The 21,112-nt window shown below is 37.4% G+C and overlaps 1 protein-coding gene across 1 annotated transcript in view; it reads left to right on the top strand.

The window, feature by feature from the left end:
• LOC107654360 (kelch domain-containing protein 8A-like) overlaps positions 1-15,807 on the top strand; it is a 21,317-nt gene extending 5,510 nt beyond the window's left edge. Inside the window, exons 2-6 of the mRNA XM_016441403.1 lie at positions 7,979-8,391; positions 9,558-9,722; positions 10,685-10,903; positions 15,305-15,406; positions 15,494-15,807. Coding sequence (XP_016296889.1) covers positions 8,016-8,391; positions 9,558-9,722; positions 10,685-10,903; positions 15,305-15,406; positions 15,494-15,696 — 1,065 coding nt within the window. The 5' untranslated portion in view covers positions 7,979-8,015 and the 3' untranslated portion in view covers positions 15,697-15,807. The remainder of the gene's footprint in view (positions 1-7,978; positions 8,392-9,557; positions 9,723-10,684; positions 10,904-15,304; positions 15,407-15,493) is intronic.
• The last annotated feature ends 5,305 nt before the right edge of the window (positions 15,808-21,112 follow it).

Here is a 21,112-nt window from a genome sequence, read left to right as displayed (position 1 = left end):
GGTGAAAGCCGATCTGGCGATTCACAGCACGAAGTTGATGTATTTCCTCAGCGACCAGCACGGATCAGCTCTAGGCATGACGAGAGGATATCGTCCTCTCCACGGCATGGCGGCGGCGGCAACAACAATACTACAGCGAGAATAAAAGTTACGCCTTCTTTCTTTGCGTGAACATTTAGGCGGCGTTATGCAAATCTTCCCACATCGTGACGTAGACATGTGGGGGCGTGTTAGAACGAGTCGTTTTAGGTAGGCGTGGTTGACTCTTAACTTTTATAAAGAATATCTCTTTGGATTTGAGAATTTAGTCTTTGCAACTTTACAGATCTTCTTTATGCACCAAGAGCTTGTAACACTTCAAAGAGAAAGGAAAAATTGAAATTGCATCATATGACCTAAGAAATTAATAACTGTGTTTACATGGATACTTGCAAAGATGGGCATTCTGACACATACAAGTGTGTGCATTTAACCGCTCAAGGCCTATAAATCATTCAAGAAATACTTCTGCACTCTATGAGCACCGTCTATGGCAAACCGCATATAGCAAAATGAGTGAATTCTCTTTCACTGCTGATTGCATTGTAATGGCTTAAAATTACTTGTTTTTAAACCACAATGCTTAAAAACACGTGCAAGCGATCAGTTTTCATGACCATGTAGCACAGCAAGGTCACGTGAGCCTGTAACCGCGATAGAGATAATAGTCCAAAATCTCTACTGATTGACAATTTTCTACCGGTTTTCTATTTTTCTATATAGTACAGAAGTATATTAAATTGAAATGATACCGTTTTTCCCGTTTCCAGTAAATTATGTTAATAAACATTCCTAAATTAAGTTACTGAAATATTGAATATAGAATATGGAATATTTAGTGGACTCAAGCTCACATATCACAGAGGTGCAAAGAAATTCCAGTTTCATTCTAAAAATGGCATTTATTCCTATGATTAACCAGAATTTAGCCAAAAGTTAGCCAAAGTTGTTTTAGTGTTTCCTGTCGGGTGTAAATTCTGACCACATATGAAGCCTCTTTTTTTGTCATTTTTCACTTATAGATAGTTTATATAGTAATTCTTAGTACTCATAATACTATGCACTTTTATGCACTCATAAAAATAAAGATTATTCATTGCCATCAATGGTTCCATGAAGAACCTTTAACATCCATGGAATCTTTCCATTGCACAAAGGTTCTTTATAGTGGAAAAATCCCTCAGACTATTATAAATGTTCTTTTAAGAACTATTCACTTGATGGTTCTTTGGGGAACCTAAAATGGATCTTCTATGGCATTGCTGCAAAAGCTTCCTTTATTTTTAAGAATGTAGCAAATTGTCTAACTGCTGACACATTTCTATCATCACACAGTATTGTCAGAACGTTTTGAAGAAGATGGAACAGAGAATCCCCCGCAGAACTATAACAACGCTCGGCAGATAAACCCTCCCAGGATCATTTTGTTCTGATTAAGAACTGCACTTTTGTGGACTTAAGAGTTGGCGCTGTTTGAATTCAGGGAGGCTAATTAAATAGAAGTCGATAAACGCTTACCTGCTGGGGCCTTATGGATTCACCGGAGGAGGGAATGACAAGAAGACCTTAAATGGATCATTTGCATAAAGTCTATTGGATCATACTCGCAACTAATAGCTCAGGTTAGGATACAATGAGGTGCAGAATTAAGCCTAAATTATGTATTGGGGATGGGAGACTAACTAATTAAAAGTTTGAAAAGGATGCACACTGATTGTAAATGACTTCGGTGGGTGCTCGTAGGCCTACTGTTGATTTCAAGCTGTTCGAGCAGTTAATTAACCAAAAGAAGAAGACATGGCGGAGCAAATCATTACAGATTGCAATTAATGCGATTTGCAAGGCATGCCAAGAGTGAGCAATCCCGCTTCGTTAACAAGAGAACCTCAGCTCGGGTCAAAGGGGTAAGATCGCTGTGATTTTTGTTTGTTTGTTAATGCATCATTAAAAGTGAAGAAGGCTTCGGCGCAGAAGCCCCGGTTCCCGCATCTTGAGATCGTCTCATTGTTTCTATGGCAACCCATCTCTGCATACTGAGTCGAGGGGGGGAAGGAAAAATGAGACTTGAGAAATGTGTCTTTCCTTGAGCTTTCTTTTGAGTTTCTGTCTTCTCTTGGATGAGACGTACGACAGCTTGGCCTGTAAATGATGGAGGAGAGTCGAAACCCCAGGTGAAAGACTGCGATTGGAATACAAAGGCAGGGAAAGAAAGGCAAGAGGGTTGGACTCTGAGGAAAAAACCTTCTCATCTCAGCTCGCCTTTGACAGTCAATTTACATCTGAGAATATCTCCCCAAGTTACGGCTCGCCCGGCTCGGCTTCGTGCCTCTTTGTAATTGTTACGTGAAACATTTATTTAAATCTGAACTGATAATCTACACTACAAACGCGCTTCAAAAAATGATGTTTTTGTCGGTGACTGAACATCAAATGGCTAATTGGAAACAGATCCATTTTTTCACATTTGAGAGGGATCTTATCGTAGGATCAAGGAATTTTAGGGGATTGTCTTTTAAAAAGCATAAAAAGGCTGGTTGACCAAGGGAGGCTTGCTGGTTAACTAGTTAAAAAGCTTAAAAGTTAAAAAGATCTTTACCTATTAATGTGTTTTTTTTTCTTCTTTTCATGTTATGAGTTCCTTTGTCTATCAACTTCATCTTTTTCTTAAAAGCATTTTATTCTCAGTTGTGAAGCAACCTTGAGCTGTTGGAAGGGTGCTTAATAAAACATTTTCATTTTTTTAATATTTTTTCACATTTTATATATATTTTAAAATATATATTTTTCATATAAAAAGATAAAAATGTTAAAAAATGCACATGTAATAAAATTAAAAATAAAAGTTTGTGATCAGATGTTTTTTGAGAATACTTTTTAATATGGTTACTCAGCGAAGATGCATTAAATTGGTCAAAAGTGATAGTAAAAATATGTATGATGTTACATTTATTTCAAATAAATACTGGTCTTTTGAACTCAAACAATTCTTTAAAAAATATTAGGCAAATGTTTTCAATCATAAATATATAAACAAATATATTAAGAATTAAATAAATATATGTTTTTCATTATTACGAACTAAATAAAAAATTAAATCTAGTAAATATTGCAGCAAATCAGCATATTGGAATGATTTCTGAAGGATCATGTGACACTGAAGACTGGAGTAATGATGCTGATAAATTCCATTTTAAAATGTATTCAAATAGAAAACAGTTATTTTAAATTATTTCAAAATATTACTGCTTTTACTGAATTTTCGATCAAATAAATGCAGCCTTGTGTGACAGCGTTTGTAGAGTTTGAGGGATTTGTCTTATAACATGATGTTTCTCAATCTCTTAAAATCGATTGCTCCCCTTTGTCTATGTTTGATGTTTAATATACTTGAGGAACGGGATTTTGGTCCTGTGAGCACCCTTAAAATGGCAATATGTTGAAAGAAAATGAGAAAGTCTGACAGAGTTAGTGATATTTTGAACCTGTGTGCCAGCGCAAGAGAAAGAGACACTGAGAGATCAGCTCATTTTACACTGTGATTAGACTTGATGAAGTGTTCACCACTCTCAGGGGTCTATGTGTAGTTAACACAATCACTAGAGGCCCAGAGCTCTCCACCTGTAATAAGCCAGTTTAATCGATATTTAAGTACTATCTGATGGCTTACAATGAGAACAGAGCGGCCAAACACTTCTACTCGGTGATCAACTTTTCAGAGAAGCCCATCAGAGACTCGCCATCCACCTGAACGGCTGCAAATGGCACTGAGATGGAAACATTTCTGTAGATTGAGACGCATCCTGGGGAGATTTTTCACACTTTCTGATGACTAGCATTGTAGGCTAATTACAGTAGCAACAATATATTAACTTTACAGTAGCTCAACTCTTTTCATAGTAATTTTAGCAGTTCAGTTTGTTTCAGCTTTTTTTCTTTTTTAACACCTCATTGAATCGTAAAATGCGAGCAACCAGAAGTCATTTGTTTTTAATGAAACCTGATCCAGAGACACAGAGATGAGCTTTCATTGGCAGAGGTAGAAAATCTAGGGCCAGATTTACTAACAGCTTGCGCCAGCGCAGACTGTCTTTTGGCGCTAAAATAGGACTGTCAGGATTTACTAAACATGCGCAGTGAAGAATTAGCGCTGAAAAGCCGTGGACACAGTCATTTTTGTGCCTGACCTTATTGAATATGCATTTCTAGGAGTTTCCCTTTCAGATGCAAAATTTATGGGAGGAGAGTATAAAAATGAATCACACAGCGCGATTTACTAACATTTGCGCTTGTCAAATTACTGGTATTTGCGCCATTATTTAATGGCCAAAAAGCATGTCTTAAAGCAGTCGGTAATTTGCGCTGCGCTTGGTAGATTGCGCTGGTCATTAAGGAAATTATCTGGCTGTGTCTGTGTTCTTTAATGTGCGCATTGTCAGTAAATGACACACAGAATTTTCCTCTCCCATCGGCGCTTTTATGGAATTGAGCTCTAACGCTAATTTGACCTGTTTAGTGAATCTGGCCCCTAATGTGTGAACTAGTTTGTTTGTCCAGTTCTTGGTTTACAAAAAACAAACAAACAAAAAGGTTTAAAAAATTAAATTAAAAGATCAAAGTCCCCTGTACTTTAGGTTTACATTTTAATATTTTGTTAAATGCTGGATTTTCTTTTATTTCAATTCATAATATATATTGTATTATGATGTTGTCACGCCCCCGGACTGCCCCTGTGTTCCGTGTCTTGTGTTTTGCTCCCCATGTGTTCCCCTTGTTTCTCCCTTGTTTATTGAATTCAGGTGTTTCTCGTTGATTTCCTCATTTAGTCCAAGTATTTAAGCCCTGTGTTTTCCTGAGTCCTGCGTCCAGTCTAAACGTCTATTCTGTTTGCTACGTGTGTGTTCCCTGTCATTTTGGTTTCATTAAAGACTACTATTGCTCCTTCGTCTCCTCATTCCTACACAGCAGCATCACTGTGACAGAAGACCGGCCCGACAAACATAATGGAAACGGCCGCAAAATTTGCCGCCCTCGCCCGTAGGGGTCTCCCCTTCGTTGAATTCGCCAGGGAATTCTGCGGGCTTGCGGCGATGACAGCATTGGATGGCCCCACGCTGGATTCTTTGTTCTGGATCGGGGCCAATTACCATCGCCCCGTGGACCTCCCAGACACCACTGGACTGTGCTGGAGGGAAGGGATCCTCCGATGTCTGGAAAGCGTCCGGCCCCGATCCAGAACCGCTCCGGTGTAAAGCCCGCCATCAAGCCCGCCGGCCGCTCCTCAGTCAAGTCCGCCGCCAGCTCCATGTTCAAGCCCACCGGCCGCTCCAAAGTCAAGCCCACCGGCCGCTCCATTGTCAAACCCGCTGGCCAATTCACTCCCAAGCCCACAACTGATAGTCCCATCCATCCCGTGTAAGCCTGTTCCTAGAGGCCTCCAGAGCGCCCACCCCCCCTCCCTGTTGGAAGTTATGAGGCACGTGGACACGCCTTCCAGGAGGGGGAGGTAATGTCACCTCCCTGGACTGCCCCTGTATTCCGTGTCTTGTGTTTTGCTCCCCATGTGTTCCCCATTACCTTGTTTCTCCCTTGTTTATTGATTTCAGGTGTTTCTCATTGATTTCCTCATTTAGTCCAAGTATTTAAGCCCTGTGTTTTTCTGAGTCCTGCGTCCAGTGTGTGTTCCCTGTCATTTTGGTTTTATTAAAGACTACTATTGTTCTGGATCTCCTTCGTCTCCTCGTTCCTACACAGCAGCATCACCGTGACAGATGTATTGTAATTTTTTTTGTTTTATGTAGTGTAAAAAATTCAAAAATACATTTGATCGAAAATACACTAAAAACTGTATATTGTAAAATTTTATTACAATTTAAAATATTACAATTGTAAAATATTTTTATTTAGCATTTATAAATAAAGTATATTTTCTTTATCATTTTAGATATGTATTATTTTATTTTTTATTTTGTTTTCTTTCTTTCTTTCATTTTTTTTAGGGGGGGGGGTGATCGTGATGCATTTTATCCCAGATTCTTTCAAAGAACAGCTTATTTACTTTTTTGTGCTTTCTTGTCACTTGATGAATTTATTACAACCTTGCTAAATAAGAATATTTCTTTCTTTAAAAAAAAAAATAATTAAAAGTACACAAAACAATTAAAAATATTCAGATGGACTCTTATTTACGTCAATTACAATTCCCTACTGTGGAAAGAGGATGTTTTCAAACGATGGTCCAATTAAGACGTGTCCTTTCACATAATGAAGCATCTTTGTTGTGTACATTTAAAAACAAACAGGTTGTTCAATAATAATTGGATTTCACTTTGAAGCTAATGTGTGGTTTGTTGACATCTGCTTAAATGATATAGCTGCAATATTTCTAATTTTTTTCCCATTATCTTTAAGTCTTGTGCTCAAGCGAGGGTTGTAAGTGAAGGTGACCTGTAGTACAGGAAGCATGGGAATGGTTTCTTGAGGAAAGATAGGGAATGAGGTAGATATAGTGCGGTGAAGACCACAGTTGCCTGGATACTGCTGGATGCTAAGCCGCGGTACAAAGGCCCACTTCAAGCTCATTGTGTACACAGCTGAGGAGAGAAGAACAGTTGTGTGAAATTGGTTGCGTCAATTGAATCAAGTGATGATGCTATTCTGGGCCGTCTTCCATATCTCTGCTTCCACTTGGATGAAAATAGAACATAAAAAAAGTGTTTGCATAACTTAAGCCATGGACTTCACAGCCATAAATAACACAAAATGTGCCTTTCTTTGTTTGCTGGGATACATATTGTAACAACTGTGAGCTTTTCTTTCTTGGTTGAAGTCTTTGATATGCATTAGCCATCTGTAATTAGTTCCCGTATTATTTGGCTTAATATGATTACACAATAATTGTAGCGCTGTAATAAATAGTGCTTTGTATATAAGTATGTGCTAAAGGGAAAACAAAAACAAGCTTTAATTACATTACGTGTTTGTTTTTAGCAGAAACTATATCTATTTCACTCTCAACTATACTAAGAAAGTCAACATGAAATAAAGATGTATTTACTTTATGAAGTGCATTAGACAGACAGACAGACAGACAGACAGATAGACAGATAGACAGATAGATAGATAGATAGATAGAACTTGCATAATGTTTGAAGGAAATCATTTGGCTATTACCCATTAACGAACCATTAATTACGACATTTGCCTCAATAAACTCCTAATTTGCTGCTTATTAATAGTTAGTAAGGTAGTTGTTAAGTTTAGGTACTGGGTAGGATTAGGGATGTTCGCCCCACATGCACATATAGACGAGCCGCGCCTGCAAGTAACTGTAATTTAATTACACATTTTTTCTTAGTAACTGTAACTGATTACAGTTACATTTATTTTGTAATTAAATTATTTAACGCCGTTACATGTAACTAGTTAACCCCCAACACTGATAATAGGCATGCTAATAAGCAACTAGTCAGTAGTGAGAATTGGTCCCTATACAAAAGTCTTACTGATTGTTAAATAAATAATGGACAGATTAATCAGTTATCAAGACTGTTTGCCCTAATAGCAGTTTCTAGGGCAGACAGCCAAGAATAAATCAAAATACCAAGAATAAACATATACTACTAAAATATTGGGATAAATGCTAGTGAAAGCTAAATGGAACAGGCTGGAAAAGTGCAACACACTCCAGTGAAGCCTCATATATATTCAGAGATGTTATGAGATGAGTCAAGCATCATATCCCACTCAGCCTGGGAATAGTAGGCGACAGTATGAGAATATATGGACATTGCGAATGTTGTAATCACTGTACACATTGTCATAATTGCTGTATGAATCGCACACAGCGGATACAGCAGTGACTACTAAACTTCAAAGCTATTCTAGATGTGGGCTGAATGTAGAGTTGGCCGTGTGAACGAACTCCTCTGATGTTTTACAGGAGCTGACGTGAGGAAGCACAGCAACCGTTGGGGGGGATGATGGTGCCCTCGGCCCATGAGTTTCACTGGCAGAGCCTGGCATGTCTTTCCAGCGCCCGCGTCTATCACTCATTGGCTGATGTTGGGGGGCAGCTGTATATGGTGGGGGGTTGCGATGCTTCGGGTCGACCCACCAGCGCTCTCGAGCGCTACTCCCCTGAGGTGGACCGCTGGCTCAGTCTCCCTCCGATGCCCACGCCGAGAGCCGGGGCGGTGGTGGCTGTCTTAGGTAAGCAGCTGCTGGTGGTCGGGGGAATGGGGAAGGACCAGCGCCCCCTGAAGGCCGTGGAGGTGTATAACACAGAAGAAGGCAAATGGAGGAAGAGGTGCTCGCTCAGAGAGGCGTCCATGGGGCTTTCTGTCACTGTTAAAGGTAGAAAAACCTTATTTTATAATCAACATGGAGTGGTGTTCATTACAAATATAGTCAGTTATTCAATGAAAAAATGCAAGGACTTTGATTTTATTCATGTAAATTGAATTATGTTTATTTAATTAATATCTTACATTAATTTTATCTATATAATATATTAATAATATATTAATGGATAGTGAAAAGTGTCTCTATATTACAATTTGAAGAGAAACTACAAAAACAATTAAAATTCTGATAAATGTTGTGAAGATATAACATAAATATTAAAAGAATACATATGGAATTCTGTGTATACACTACCAGTCAAAAGTTTGGAATAATTAAGCTTTTTCTTTTTGAAGAAGAATAAATGCTCATCATGGCTGCAATTATTTGATTTAAAATACAGTAAAAAAAAACAGTAATTTTGTGAAATATTATTACAATTAAAAATAAGTTTTATCATTTAAATTGAACTTTTTTCAAAAACATTGCAACTTAAATCTATGTGTGTGTGTGTGTGTGTGTATACACAAACACACACACACAATGAACTGTATGTATAAATGTATATTTTACAGACTGAAAAAGGTGTAGGATTTTCTTAAACAATTTTCACTCAGAAATTGCTAGTAAACTTAACAAACATTTAGAAAAGAAACAACAATTAACATTGAATTATACAATAATCTTTGTTTTATTTATGACTGAATTATTTTTGAAACTTTTTGAACTGTTTTTGAAAGAAGTACAATGTAAATTATATTAAAATAGAAAACAGATTATATTTTATAAGATTGTATAATTCAGTGTTACTTGTATCTTTTCTAACTATTTGTAAAGTTTTCTAGCAATGTTTGAGTGAAAGATTTTCAATGTATAAAATATAAATTTTTTCTTTGGAATAATATGTACTGATGAATTATGCAAAATAAAAAAGAATGCGTATTAAAGAATGAAATAAATGGTTTTATTTCATGTTGACTTTAAACAAGAAAAACACGTCAGTCACTTTAAATAGTCACCTCTTTTTAGTGGCAGTTCTGTCAGCACATGACATTTAAAGCATTTATTCATTGTTTACTTGACATTGTATTTGACATTGTAAGGTGAGAGACTGTTTTGTTAAAGAGTTCTTTGTTGTAAATAAAGACCTTAATTTGACTCGCTTCACCTCTGTTCAGACGGCAGAGCTCTTGCTGTTGGGGGAATGGGAGCAGACCTCCTGCCTAGAAGTGTTCTCCAGCAGTATGACCTTCGCAAGGACGTGTGGGCACTCCTTCCGCCCATGCCCACCCCGCGCTACGATACCAGCGTCTGCCTACTGGGCTCCAAGATCTACGTGGCAGGTTTGCTGAGCAGAGAGAGTCCTTGTGTATCTGCAATCTACCCTTGTGCATTAAATACTTTACGCGCGTGTGTGTGTGTGTGTGTGTGTGTGTTCCTGACCTCGCTGTAGTTTTGGGGACAACACTGCTGAAAATGTCTCCTGAAGTTTGCTAAATCTGAAAAAATACATTAATAAGAGGGTTTCTGCAGGTCTTAGAAAGTCTTCTACAAATGAAGGCAATGAATATTGTAAATTGTAAATTCATGAAGTCATAGCATTAAATTTAGCATATACTCTATTTTGTAAAGTATTTTTGTCTTGTTTTCCAAATATCTACATCCTCAAGATACATTTACTTCAGAAAATGAAGATAGGTCATTTTCTGAGAAGCTGAACAAAACTAAGTGGGTTGATACTTAAAACAAGAACAAATATCCATCACTTGAGTAGGAAAACTTGTTTTCCTTTGAATTTTTCTGAGCCCACTGGCAGATATTTGTTCTTGTTTTAATAAGTTTCTCTGAAAACAAGACTTCTTATCTTACGTCATTTTGCTTATCAAGTAAATATATCTTTATTTAAAAGTCTTTAGGCATTTGCAATGGAAAATAACAAAAATACTAAGGAAAAGCATCATTTTTTTTGTTTGCAGTGTGATCAGATTGTACAGTAAAAGATAGTTCAATATTCTAGCAGTTTTTGTAAAGTGTTTTTTTAATATTTTTTGGCAAAACTGTTTCTAATACAACTCGTTGTTTACTCCCTAGGCATTTGTATTTAGAGAACATATTGATATAATTTGTTACCTTCAATTTTTCCTTCACTTGGTCTTAAAATGGTCTTTAAAAAACATGCGAAAAACCTGAAATAAAACTCCAAACGATAATTGGCTTATAGAATTTGTGTTTCTAAATATGCCAGATACTTGGTGCTTCACCATGCAAAAATGACCATTCACCATCAATATCTGTGTTCCTTCAGGAGGACGTCAGTGTAAGCGTTTGGTGAAGGCGTTTGAGGTCTTTGACATGGAAAGCCGTACCTGGTCCTCTCTACCCAGCCTGCCTTGTAAGAGATCTTATTCTGGGGTCTTATGGGACAGCGCCGGGCGTCTCTGCTGGTTGGGAGGGCTCAGACAAGGAGGAATACACCAAAGTTCAAAGTTTACCAAGAATGTTAACATCTTTGACACCAACCAAGGTAAATTAGCTAGACATGTCAGAAAGTATGTCTCTCATATTTACATCCAAATGACCGTTAATTCAGATAGAACAGAGCCCAAACTTCAAAATGAAGCTATAAAATGCTTAAAGGGTTAGTTCATCCACAAGTGAAAATTACCCCATGATTTACACACCTTCAAGCTATCCAACGTGTATGACTTTATTCTTTCAGACGAATACAATCAGAGTTATATTAAAAAATGTCCAAGCTTTATAATGGCAGTGAATGGGGGTCGAGATTTTGGAGGCCCAAAAAGTGCATCCATCCATTAAAAAAGTGCTCCACACAGCTCCAGGAGGTTGATAAAGACCTTCTGAAGTGAAGCGATGCGTTTGTGTAAAAAAACTTTATAAACCGTAATCTCTAGCTTTCGCTAACTGTCATACACGCATTCACCAGCGAGTGCATGGCAATCATGGAGTATCATCATCAAATCATGGAGTAGTTGTCATTTTTGGGTGAACTATCCCTTTAAATTGTCTGTATTCAGTCAGATTTGGGATTATTAAGATTTTATTTTAAATTGTATTTATATTTCAAATAAATGCTGAAAGAAACCTGCAAAAATATGCTTAGTGTTGAAACTCTGTGAATACTGTAACCTGTGAATATAGGCACCAAATTAAATCAGCTCTGCTTGTGCATTTGGCATAGGCCTTAGTTGTAATCTGTGAAATCTCCAAGAAAAATAGTTTTAGCTGTTGAATGCATATCAGCAAAAAATTTTCAACGCAAAAATATATTAGTAATCTCGATAACTGTTCCCTTTTTATTAGATTTTGTTTTCTCGGATTAACCCAAAAAAAGGGGGTGGAAAGATACAAGGTGTGACAAAACGTAAGTCCTGCTGAAATGAGTTATTGATTTCTCTCCAGCTTCTCACACTTTTTCTTCCTCTACATCGTTTCCGCTCAAATTTGATCTTTTCTAATCAGATTCAGCAGATGGGAAAATTGGACTTTTTTGGCCCCAAGGGCGATAAAAAAAGTTCCTATCATAAGTGGGCAGCGAGGAGGTCATCTTGAACAACTGAACTTTGCACACTGCCGTGTGAATCATTTCTCTCTTTTTTAATTATTCCATTACTGGCACATGTGTCAGCCAACAGGTGCGTGAGCCGCCGTTCACAGAGCAGCACGAGGGATTAAGCCTCGCTATCTAATTTCCTTCTGCCCAGATCCACCACTGGCAATAAAGCCCTCGCGTACAAGTCTCCCAGTCTAATATAACTAAGCAATAAGATCATGGGATAGGAAGGGGGCGTTAAATGATGCTATTCAGAAACACATTGTCATCCCTTATCCAGAGCTCATCCTGATAGATAGTTGAGCCCATCTGCTCTTTTGTCTTGACACTGGCTGCCGTGGAGAGGGTTATATCCAGAGAAAATCCCAGTTCTAGGCAAGATGGATGTGCTCTTTATTAAACATCCAACTTGACACTGTATACTTGGTAACTGAGCAGCGGTAGACCCAGAACAGCATGTTTTTATAACTTTATGCCAAATGAACAGGCACCAGGACGGACCCCACCACCTGTTTGAAGGGAATATGAGTTTGCATCTGAATAAAAAGCATGCTTGGCATCAGAAAAAGTGAAAGGGCATCACTGTTCAACAGAAAAAGCGTCAGATTTTCGGCCAACAACAGAGCGAGCATTGCACGCCAAGGGCTGAAATCAATATCCTGTCCAAAGCTGACAGACCCTTCATTGCTCATTCAAGTTAGACACTTTGATCCTGATCCAAATTGCCAAATTTGCAGCAAAACATCAATAAATGATTTAACTAAAATCAATTGAGAAAAACAAACTCGGCGAGCATCCTTGTTGTCCACTGACTACACAGGCCACTACCTTTAAAGCAGCTTCCTGGATGAATATTGCATAAGGTCTTTAAATACCATAAAGTCAACATTGCAGCTAATTTGGGGGTGAGAAGCACCCACTTATATCAGAAAAGAACATCTGACTGACATGTAAAGCAAACAACCACAGTTTGTCGACCTTTTTACATTACGTAACTTTTTTTGTTGTTGTTTGTTTTTTTTATACAGCAATGTCAGCATGATGCTAAATGAATGATGTTAGAACTATTGGGTAGAAAGTCATTACTGGGTCAGTTTTAATTAGGATGATCTTTTTTTTAATAAATAAAAATATACACACACACACATACATACATACATACATACATACACATATATATCAGAGAGGCTGTGCCTCCTCAAAATATTGGATAAGAAAAAAAATCACAGTACAAAAATAAAGCAACACCAATATTACAAAATATAATAATAAAAAATGTATAAATCACTATTTTTTCTAAAGAAACATTGTCCAACAGTGACACCAGCAGGTAAAGTTACAGTGGCGAATAGGCGTCTGTCGTGCCTCCCCTGAGCCCATGGACCCTTTTCACAAGACTGTGATGACGCATTTCAACGGTCATCAGCATCGTAAATCCTCCAAAGTTTTTTTATATTTTGATTTTTTTTTAAATGTATGTACATTCCTAACACTATACTTTGTATTATATCACCTCTGCATCAAATTACAAAAAAAAAACCTAGTTAAAGCTAATGCAAGGGTGTTTCTAATGCAGCGTCTATGGGAGGGATGGTAAATTTGACATTGTTCTCTCTTCTGACTGCCGTTATCAGTCTCAAGTCATTAAAACACTATCATGGAATTTTTCTTTTGATATTTGAGCAAATGGGAATGCAAAAAATATATTTGTGGTACTCTCCCATTCACTGCTCTTGAAGTTTACCCAACTATGACGACTTCCGCTTCTGAGAAACCCGGAAATGTGAAAAAGGTCTATTGAGTTTTAACAGACCACCTAAAGCATGACGTGAGTTTGCTGGGGGGTAATTGAGAATGAATGTTGGAAAGTCACATGAGAGGAGGCAATGCCTCCATCGCAAAATGACTGGTTATCGTCAGCTGTGATTGGTTCATGCGATAAATCGTGAATCCGTCTGAATGAACAATATAATGGCTTTAATGGGACAACTAAAGTAAACAGAAGTACTTTAGAAGTGTGTGAGTAGAAGTAAACAACTCACACACTTAGATATAACCATTTTGTTACGTCAAGACTTGTAATGACTTGAAATGGCCTGAAAACATCATAGGGGTTTTTAGTGAGTAATTAGCTTGGTGAAATTTAAGGTAAATCTACGTGTCTGTGACCAATATTTACCGAGCATTGATGACTGCCCTAGTGAAAAATGTATATACTAAAATGTATTTGAAATACATTTATTTCATGCTAAGTAGTACTCCAAATAAAGTTAAATTATAATTTTTATATCAGTAAGTTTCGAGCGATATGTCAGTAATTATTATATATATATATATATATATATATATATATATATACACACATACTGTATGTGTGTGTGTGTGTGTGTGTGTGTGTTACTATCAGAAAGTATTAATAATCAATTAATTAATAATTGAAAAATAATGTAATTTATCTCCACTCAACCACCATATTTTTTTACATCACTTGTTGCAGTGCAATTTAGGGTTGCCTGATTTGTGAAAATTGCCTGCAATTAAAAAAAAATTGTGTTGCTCTTGCATTTTGAAATGGTTTTGATCAGTTATATATACATAAGTGATGTGAGCATCTGCATACATGTCTTTGCAATCAAAAGCTCATCACATGTTTTTCAACAGTATGTAAACAAGCATGGCAGAAGGAGCTGGCATCTCTCAAACAACCATTATTATTCTAATGCCGTTTGTGTGTTATTGGCTGTGATTGTGCTTTTTGGCTGATTAGGTTGACTGAGAAATGTAAATAATGTGCCAAATTAACGTTCTGCATCTGTGAAACACAGAAAGCTGCACAGCTCCAACTTCCTTTTCAAAGCAATTAAAGTGTTCTAGCTCGGTAATTTTTTGAAGAAATGGTCCTTGCATTTATTACGGCAAGCCATTGGCTTAGTTATTAGACAGATATTAGATCCTGCAAATGGAAAACAGTCTGTCAGCTTTAATCGACAAGCTTGCAGGCTCTAATCTGTAGGAAAGCCCTTTATTTCCATTTCCTCTTTAGACATTTTAGAAAAAGCTGTCAAATTAAACAGTTTCAAATCACATATAAGCCAGTTAATTTTCTTTCACTCATTGTATAAATCTGATTTATTGTGTCAGAGTTTATATCACACCGTGTTAATGGTGAATAGTGTGTAATTTATTCCAAGTTAAAATACTTTCTTGCATCCCATTTTAATGTACAAACTATACGTAAGCCATTGCTAAAATGACATCTTGTAAATTGCTTCTAGTGGTGCAGAAATTACCCACTTCACCTTTAATATTTAGCATTTTATTATTGTTATTTGTGTCCGTTTTGATTTGTAGGAACTTGGTTGAAATCAGAGGACACCGTACCCTTGAAAACCAAGCGAGCAGACTTTGCCGCAGCCATAGTGCGAGACAGAATGATCGTGGCAGGAGGCCTAGGTATGGAAGTTGCATCATAATATATTTATCTACTGCACAGTTGTGGTCACGGTTGGTGTCATCCAAACATCTGCTCTCTTCCTATAGGCCATCAGCCATCAGTGCTGGACACTGTCGAAGCCTTCCATCCCGAAAAAAGAAAATGGGAGAGGCTGTCGCCCATGTCGACGCCACGTTGCTCTGTCTCCAGCATTGTGATCCGTGATCGACTACTGGTAGTAGGAGGTGTCAATCAAGTCCCAAGCTCCGCCCATGAGATTCTATATGTAAAAGAGGAGGAGATTCTTTAACCATAGAACTTTAGGTTTACACATCAGAAAAAGTTGCCTTCAATGATCAAGTAAAACACAAATTTTCACTTCGCTTGGTAAAATTTTGCATCAAAATCCAGTCTGCACAATTGGGAGTTTCACATGAGGGTGAAAAAGTTCTCGAATTCAGTTTTCACTCATGTTCAAGTTGGTCATGCAAATCCGTCATGCTGAGCAATAGAAATCTGCTAACTTCTGTGTGAGCTGTGCTTCTTACGCTATTGACCTATTTTGCGAGTTGGGATTTTCGCAAAAAATTCGAACACAGATTTTGCTTGTTCGAATTGGTCACATGAATTTGCCAAGCTAACCTATAGAAAACTGCTGGGCTCATGTAGCGAATTTTCATAACCAACTTGAATACTAGCGAAAACTGTGTGAGGAAGTTTATCATAACCAAGCAGCTTCCTATTGGTCAGCTCGGCGAATTGACATGACTAACTTCTCTGCATTGGGAATTTTTTTGCCCTCATGCGAAATTCCCAATCATGTGGAATAGATTTCGCCCTCAAAATGTAGCTAATGTGACCGCACCTTAAAGCCTGAAATATACTCTACTCAAATAAGCAAATGTGAATCTTGCAATGCACTGCAAGTGCAATAGGCGAGGGTGTAGAGTTTCCTTCAAACGTTTGTCTTAAATTGAATTCAGGTAGCTAGCTACAAACATGTCAACAGTTTAAATGTAAAATGTCATTTTTGCTAGCCCTAGCACATGATTCTCTTCAAACTGTTGCTCCGCCATGACAGTAGTTTAGCTGAAACAGAAAAATGACTGTAGAAGACGTTTACACTGCCTACTATAACGCCCCTTGTGGCAATGCTGACATATTTCATATGCATGAAATCAAACTAGATTTGGTGTTTATGTACTTATGTAGAGTATGTTTTGGGCTTATTATCAGCACAACAAGGTTCTTGAATGCTAGACTGTTCAAACAAATAAGCTGCACTATGTGACAAGGAATAACTAAAGCACATTGTAGGGAACAACATGTATTTTAGTTGCACGAAGCTCACCGTTAATTCCATTATTACAAAATGCACAGCAACGACAATCTGCCTTTTAAAGCCAACAGCACCAAACACCCACTGAATGATCTAAGCCAACAACATATATGCACAAACACACATTCAGAGACACAATAAATCAGTGTTTGAAATAGTAACAGATTTAGCAGTCTCCCTATAACAGTGTCTTGAGATATTTTTAGGGTATTTACAGGGTTGCTAATTAATCTACTGCTATTTTTAACATAATCATTTAGTAATACAGCAGAGGTCTTATTAATGAAGTGAAGTGTTAACTTTAGGATATTATTTGTGCATTCCTCACTGCATTAGTTGTTTAGGAGGTGTTATGTGAACATATTTTGGTGGTTTGTATGATGAATATTGTTGGTTATTTTTCAATCATTCTGGTCAGTTTCATCCTTGTCAAAGGTAACTTGCACTGCTGTAGCACATACATGCAATCCTTTTTCTATATATTTACAGGGTCTTCAGCAATTTACGGTAGCATCAAGTACTTTGTCTTTAAAAGCCCCTTGAAATCAAACATAGGTTTTGTAACCTAAAAAAATAAATAAAAAAAGAAGAGCCTTTCCAAACGTCCTACCCCAACAGGACCAAAAACTCCAGTCTACTTAGGATTTCATGGGGTTTTTATTACTATACTAATAAGATATTGAGTGTGTTTACATGCATAACAATCCTGGCAATGCAAGAAATGTTTATGTGAGTTTTGAAATTATTGGTTTGCATACAGTATGCACACACTAAATAAACCACCAGGATTGTGGCTTAAACAGTTTATGACCTTCAACTGATAAAAAAAAAAAAAAAAAACATTTGTGTGTTTACATGACCTTACATGCTGCTGGGCTATTAAGCATAATCAGTGTAAGACTGTGCAAGTAAACACACTCATTGTCAGTACAAGGTTCAGAGATGCAGTATTTTGAATCGAAATAAAGTTGAAAAGCCATTAGGGAAGTCATCATAGCTGTGGCCAATATCTTTAAATGATGTTTACATTTTTTCTATTATGATGTTTTCACTTAGCCATTTGCTCTCATTTTGGTAGAATAATGTGTCTTGGATGCACATAGCAATAAAATGAAACACTGTAATATATGGTTTTCTACAATGCTTGTACATGTGTGGTTTTGCCATTAAATGAACTTTGTCTCCTTCTCTGGTCTCCTTGCTTTCTTGTTTCAAATGCACTCTTATCTGGGGTGGAAAAAAGAAACGGTTGATTTTCTTTTTTCTTTTTATTTAATAATATCAAATAGCGGCTCACTTACTGGAGTCTTGAGCAGGATGGTGGTTGACACAGAATGAGAAGCGACTCTAACCGTGTGGACTCCGGATAAACCGAGGTTTATTTGTCTCTATTGATTTCTTTCACCTCAGCAGAGGTGAAATGTTTCTCGTGGTCCTGTCGGCCACACTCAGACCTGCTGAAACACTGCAGAGATGCAGTTAAAAAGTGCTGCAGTGGTTCTTCACAGTTTATCTGCAAAATGAGGCTAGTGCACGTGTTACTGTGCTTGGAAGACTCTTGGCCAGCTTTCCAGGAAGTAGTAAAGCAGTCTTAATTTCAACAAATGCTGTCACAGAATTCACATTTATCAGTTATAAGAAATGAGATGATTGGTGAATCATTACAGTAAACATGCATGAAATTGTTTTAACTTGCTTGCTAAAAATGCTAGATGTAGCCTACCAGAAAACACAAATGTTAAATATCATGAACAAACAGCAATATTAGATACAGCTAGTTGTAAATTTGTAGCTATGTCCAGTGTCACTCATTCCCTTCGTTTCATTCTGTGCTCCAGTGTGAGTGCAAATTGGGTGGCTGGGATCATTTGATCGAACCAGTTTGTGTGCAAATTAGTGATGGGTCGATGGAAAGATCGGATCATTTAAATGACATGAACTTCGCGTTTCTTTTCGGCAAAAGGACTAATAGGCTATGTTATTTCATTCTTTTAAACAGAGTTAAATAGCAATACCTGAATTCCTTGAACCACGTTCACGCAGCAATTTCTGATCATACTCCAAACCATTGGAAATCATTATAATACAGCGAGCCAAAGATAAATTATAAGAAACAAAATTTAGTCTACCTCTCGATGCTCGAGTCGTTTATTTGTCACGTGACAAACGTAAAACTAACAAATCGTTCATAGAAATTATTGAAGGACCGAGAGTAAAACTCAATGCAAAATGAATCTAGTGCTGGTGTGTTATATGGAGCATATGGAGCGCTGCATTTTTAAAGTTATATTGACCTTCCCCAAAGTCTTAAGATGCCGTTTCAAACCAGCCTGACAAAGCTGTTTTCCCGACCTGGCTAGCTGAAAAGTGCCTAAAACCCCTCTAAAAGCCAACAGACCAGCTTTACTGTGCTGGAAAGCCAGCTAAAACTGTTACAGGTTCTGTTGTGTGTGTGTGTGTGTGCGTGTGCAGGTTGTGAATATGAAAACAGCGATGGAAAGAATCAATGAATTTGAACCAGTTCATTGGAACGAACCGACTCACTCAAGTGAATCGGACTGTTAAGTCTACTGGTTGGTAAGCCTGCACTTATACTGTTTACCACTTGGTGACACTGTTAATCAGTTTAGGTATGCTTAAAGTCGCTGAACAGTCTTGTTATACAAATACCTATTTAGTTTGGCTCTATATTAATATGTAGGCTTCTAATTAGTTAAAGTTATGACATGAACTCTAGAAGTTCTAGGAATAGCAGGAACATCCGGAGTTCTGTATTGCACTCGATTTTATAAGCGAACTTGCATTATTTTTTAACAGGCACATCATTTCTGTCTATAGTGAAACAAATCTCTAAACTCTCATTTGTGAATCACTTCCTATTCTGGACATGAAGGCGCCCTGAGGGCACACAAGGTGAAATGTTCTGGGGCTGAAGTACCTTTTTAAGATGTGATACATGCGGTCAGGCTACTCTGTAACCAACCCTTCCTGTGTGAGGTGCCTCCTGGCTCCATAAACCTAGTCAGTATTCTGATCACGTGACCTCGGCGAGCTCAGGACCACCGGGTGGCCGTCGGGGACGACTTTTGCACCTCAGTGGAGAATTTTCCACATTAGTTGCGTTAAGCTGTCTGCAGCACGCCTCTGAATGTGTTAAAGCAGAGCTTTAATGATGTTTAGGTGTAAGAACAATGGGGTAAAATTTAGCAAGGTCTGTCTAAAGTGGAAAATGCTTACACTCTGTGCTTAACTAGCACGCTTATGACTCAGAATGGGGAACAAATTATATGATTTACTACTATTTCAGAGAACATGATTGCAACAAGCAGGGTTTGAAATAATATTCTGTTATATTAACAAATCGAGCAGTGTGATATAACACAATTTTCATTCCTCATATTGAAACAAATAGAAGGCATGCTGCTACACACTGAAGCTAAGTAAAGTCACATAATGGGATTTGCGAGCTTGAATCAGATATGTAACTCTTGCTGAGTTTGGGGGAGGAAAGAGTAGCTGGAAGAAAAATAAAGCGAACGTCTTTATCTACCAATAAGGTGTTTGTCATAATCATGATGTAGGGCTAAATTTGTGAGTCTTAACCACCTGGGATAATCTTTAAATCTGGACAGATATGAGAGTTTGTCTCTGAAAATGGAATATAGTATTATCGTTAGTGGTGCTTGCTATATTTAGGGTTACGCATTTGAAGTTTATATTAAACTTGGGCGCATACTAGTTCATACAGCACCTCATGAAATAAGATACTTCAAATTGCATGGATGTTTGAGGAGAGCTGTGCTATTACTTTTCTAAACCATTGGACTTATCATTTAGGTCTGGCAGATGATAATGGGAAAAATGGCTTTAAACTACATTGAAGGAGAGGCCCAAACTATCACATACTGTAGCAAACACTCAGAAAGCCCCAGCAAATGCATAAGTAGCATGCTTAAAATAGCCATTAAAAAACTTAAGTTTATATATATTATATATTTATATAATTTATTTATTTAATTTAATATATAATACAGAGACAAAAAAAAAGCCTTGGATCATTTTATTTTGATTGCGATTAAAAGTGAGTTTAACGGTCAGTATTCTAGCCCTAGTCAGTTTAGTGAGTAAATGGTCAGTATTCTAGCCCTCTCATTGTGATTATTCCAATTGGTAAAATAGTTTTTTCATGTGGTCTTTCAGGGTAAACACGGTCAGGAGGTACATTTCTGCACACCTGTAGTAAGACACCGAGTTCCCCACGATCAGATAATGCCAGCAGAAATATGGGCAGTTTTGTTGTCAGGTAAGCAAAGCAAACTGTTCATGTTTCCAGTAACTCATGACACTAAAGCTGAAAGGAGGGCATGTCAGGAAAGCCAGCGGGTGT

Source organism: Sinocyclocheilus anshuiensis, unplaced genomic scaffold (assembly GCF_001515605.1).
Source record: "Sinocyclocheilus anshuiensis isolate Anshui unplaced genomic scaffold, SAMN03320099.WGS_v1.1 scaffold623, whole genome shotgun sequence".
Lineage (NCBI taxonomy): Eukaryota > Metazoa > Chordata > Actinopteri > Cypriniformes > Cyprinidae > Sinocyclocheilus > Sinocyclocheilus anshuiensis.
The sequence above is the reverse complement of the archived record's forward strand: the minus strand, read 5'-3'. Positions and strand labels throughout refer to the sequence as shown.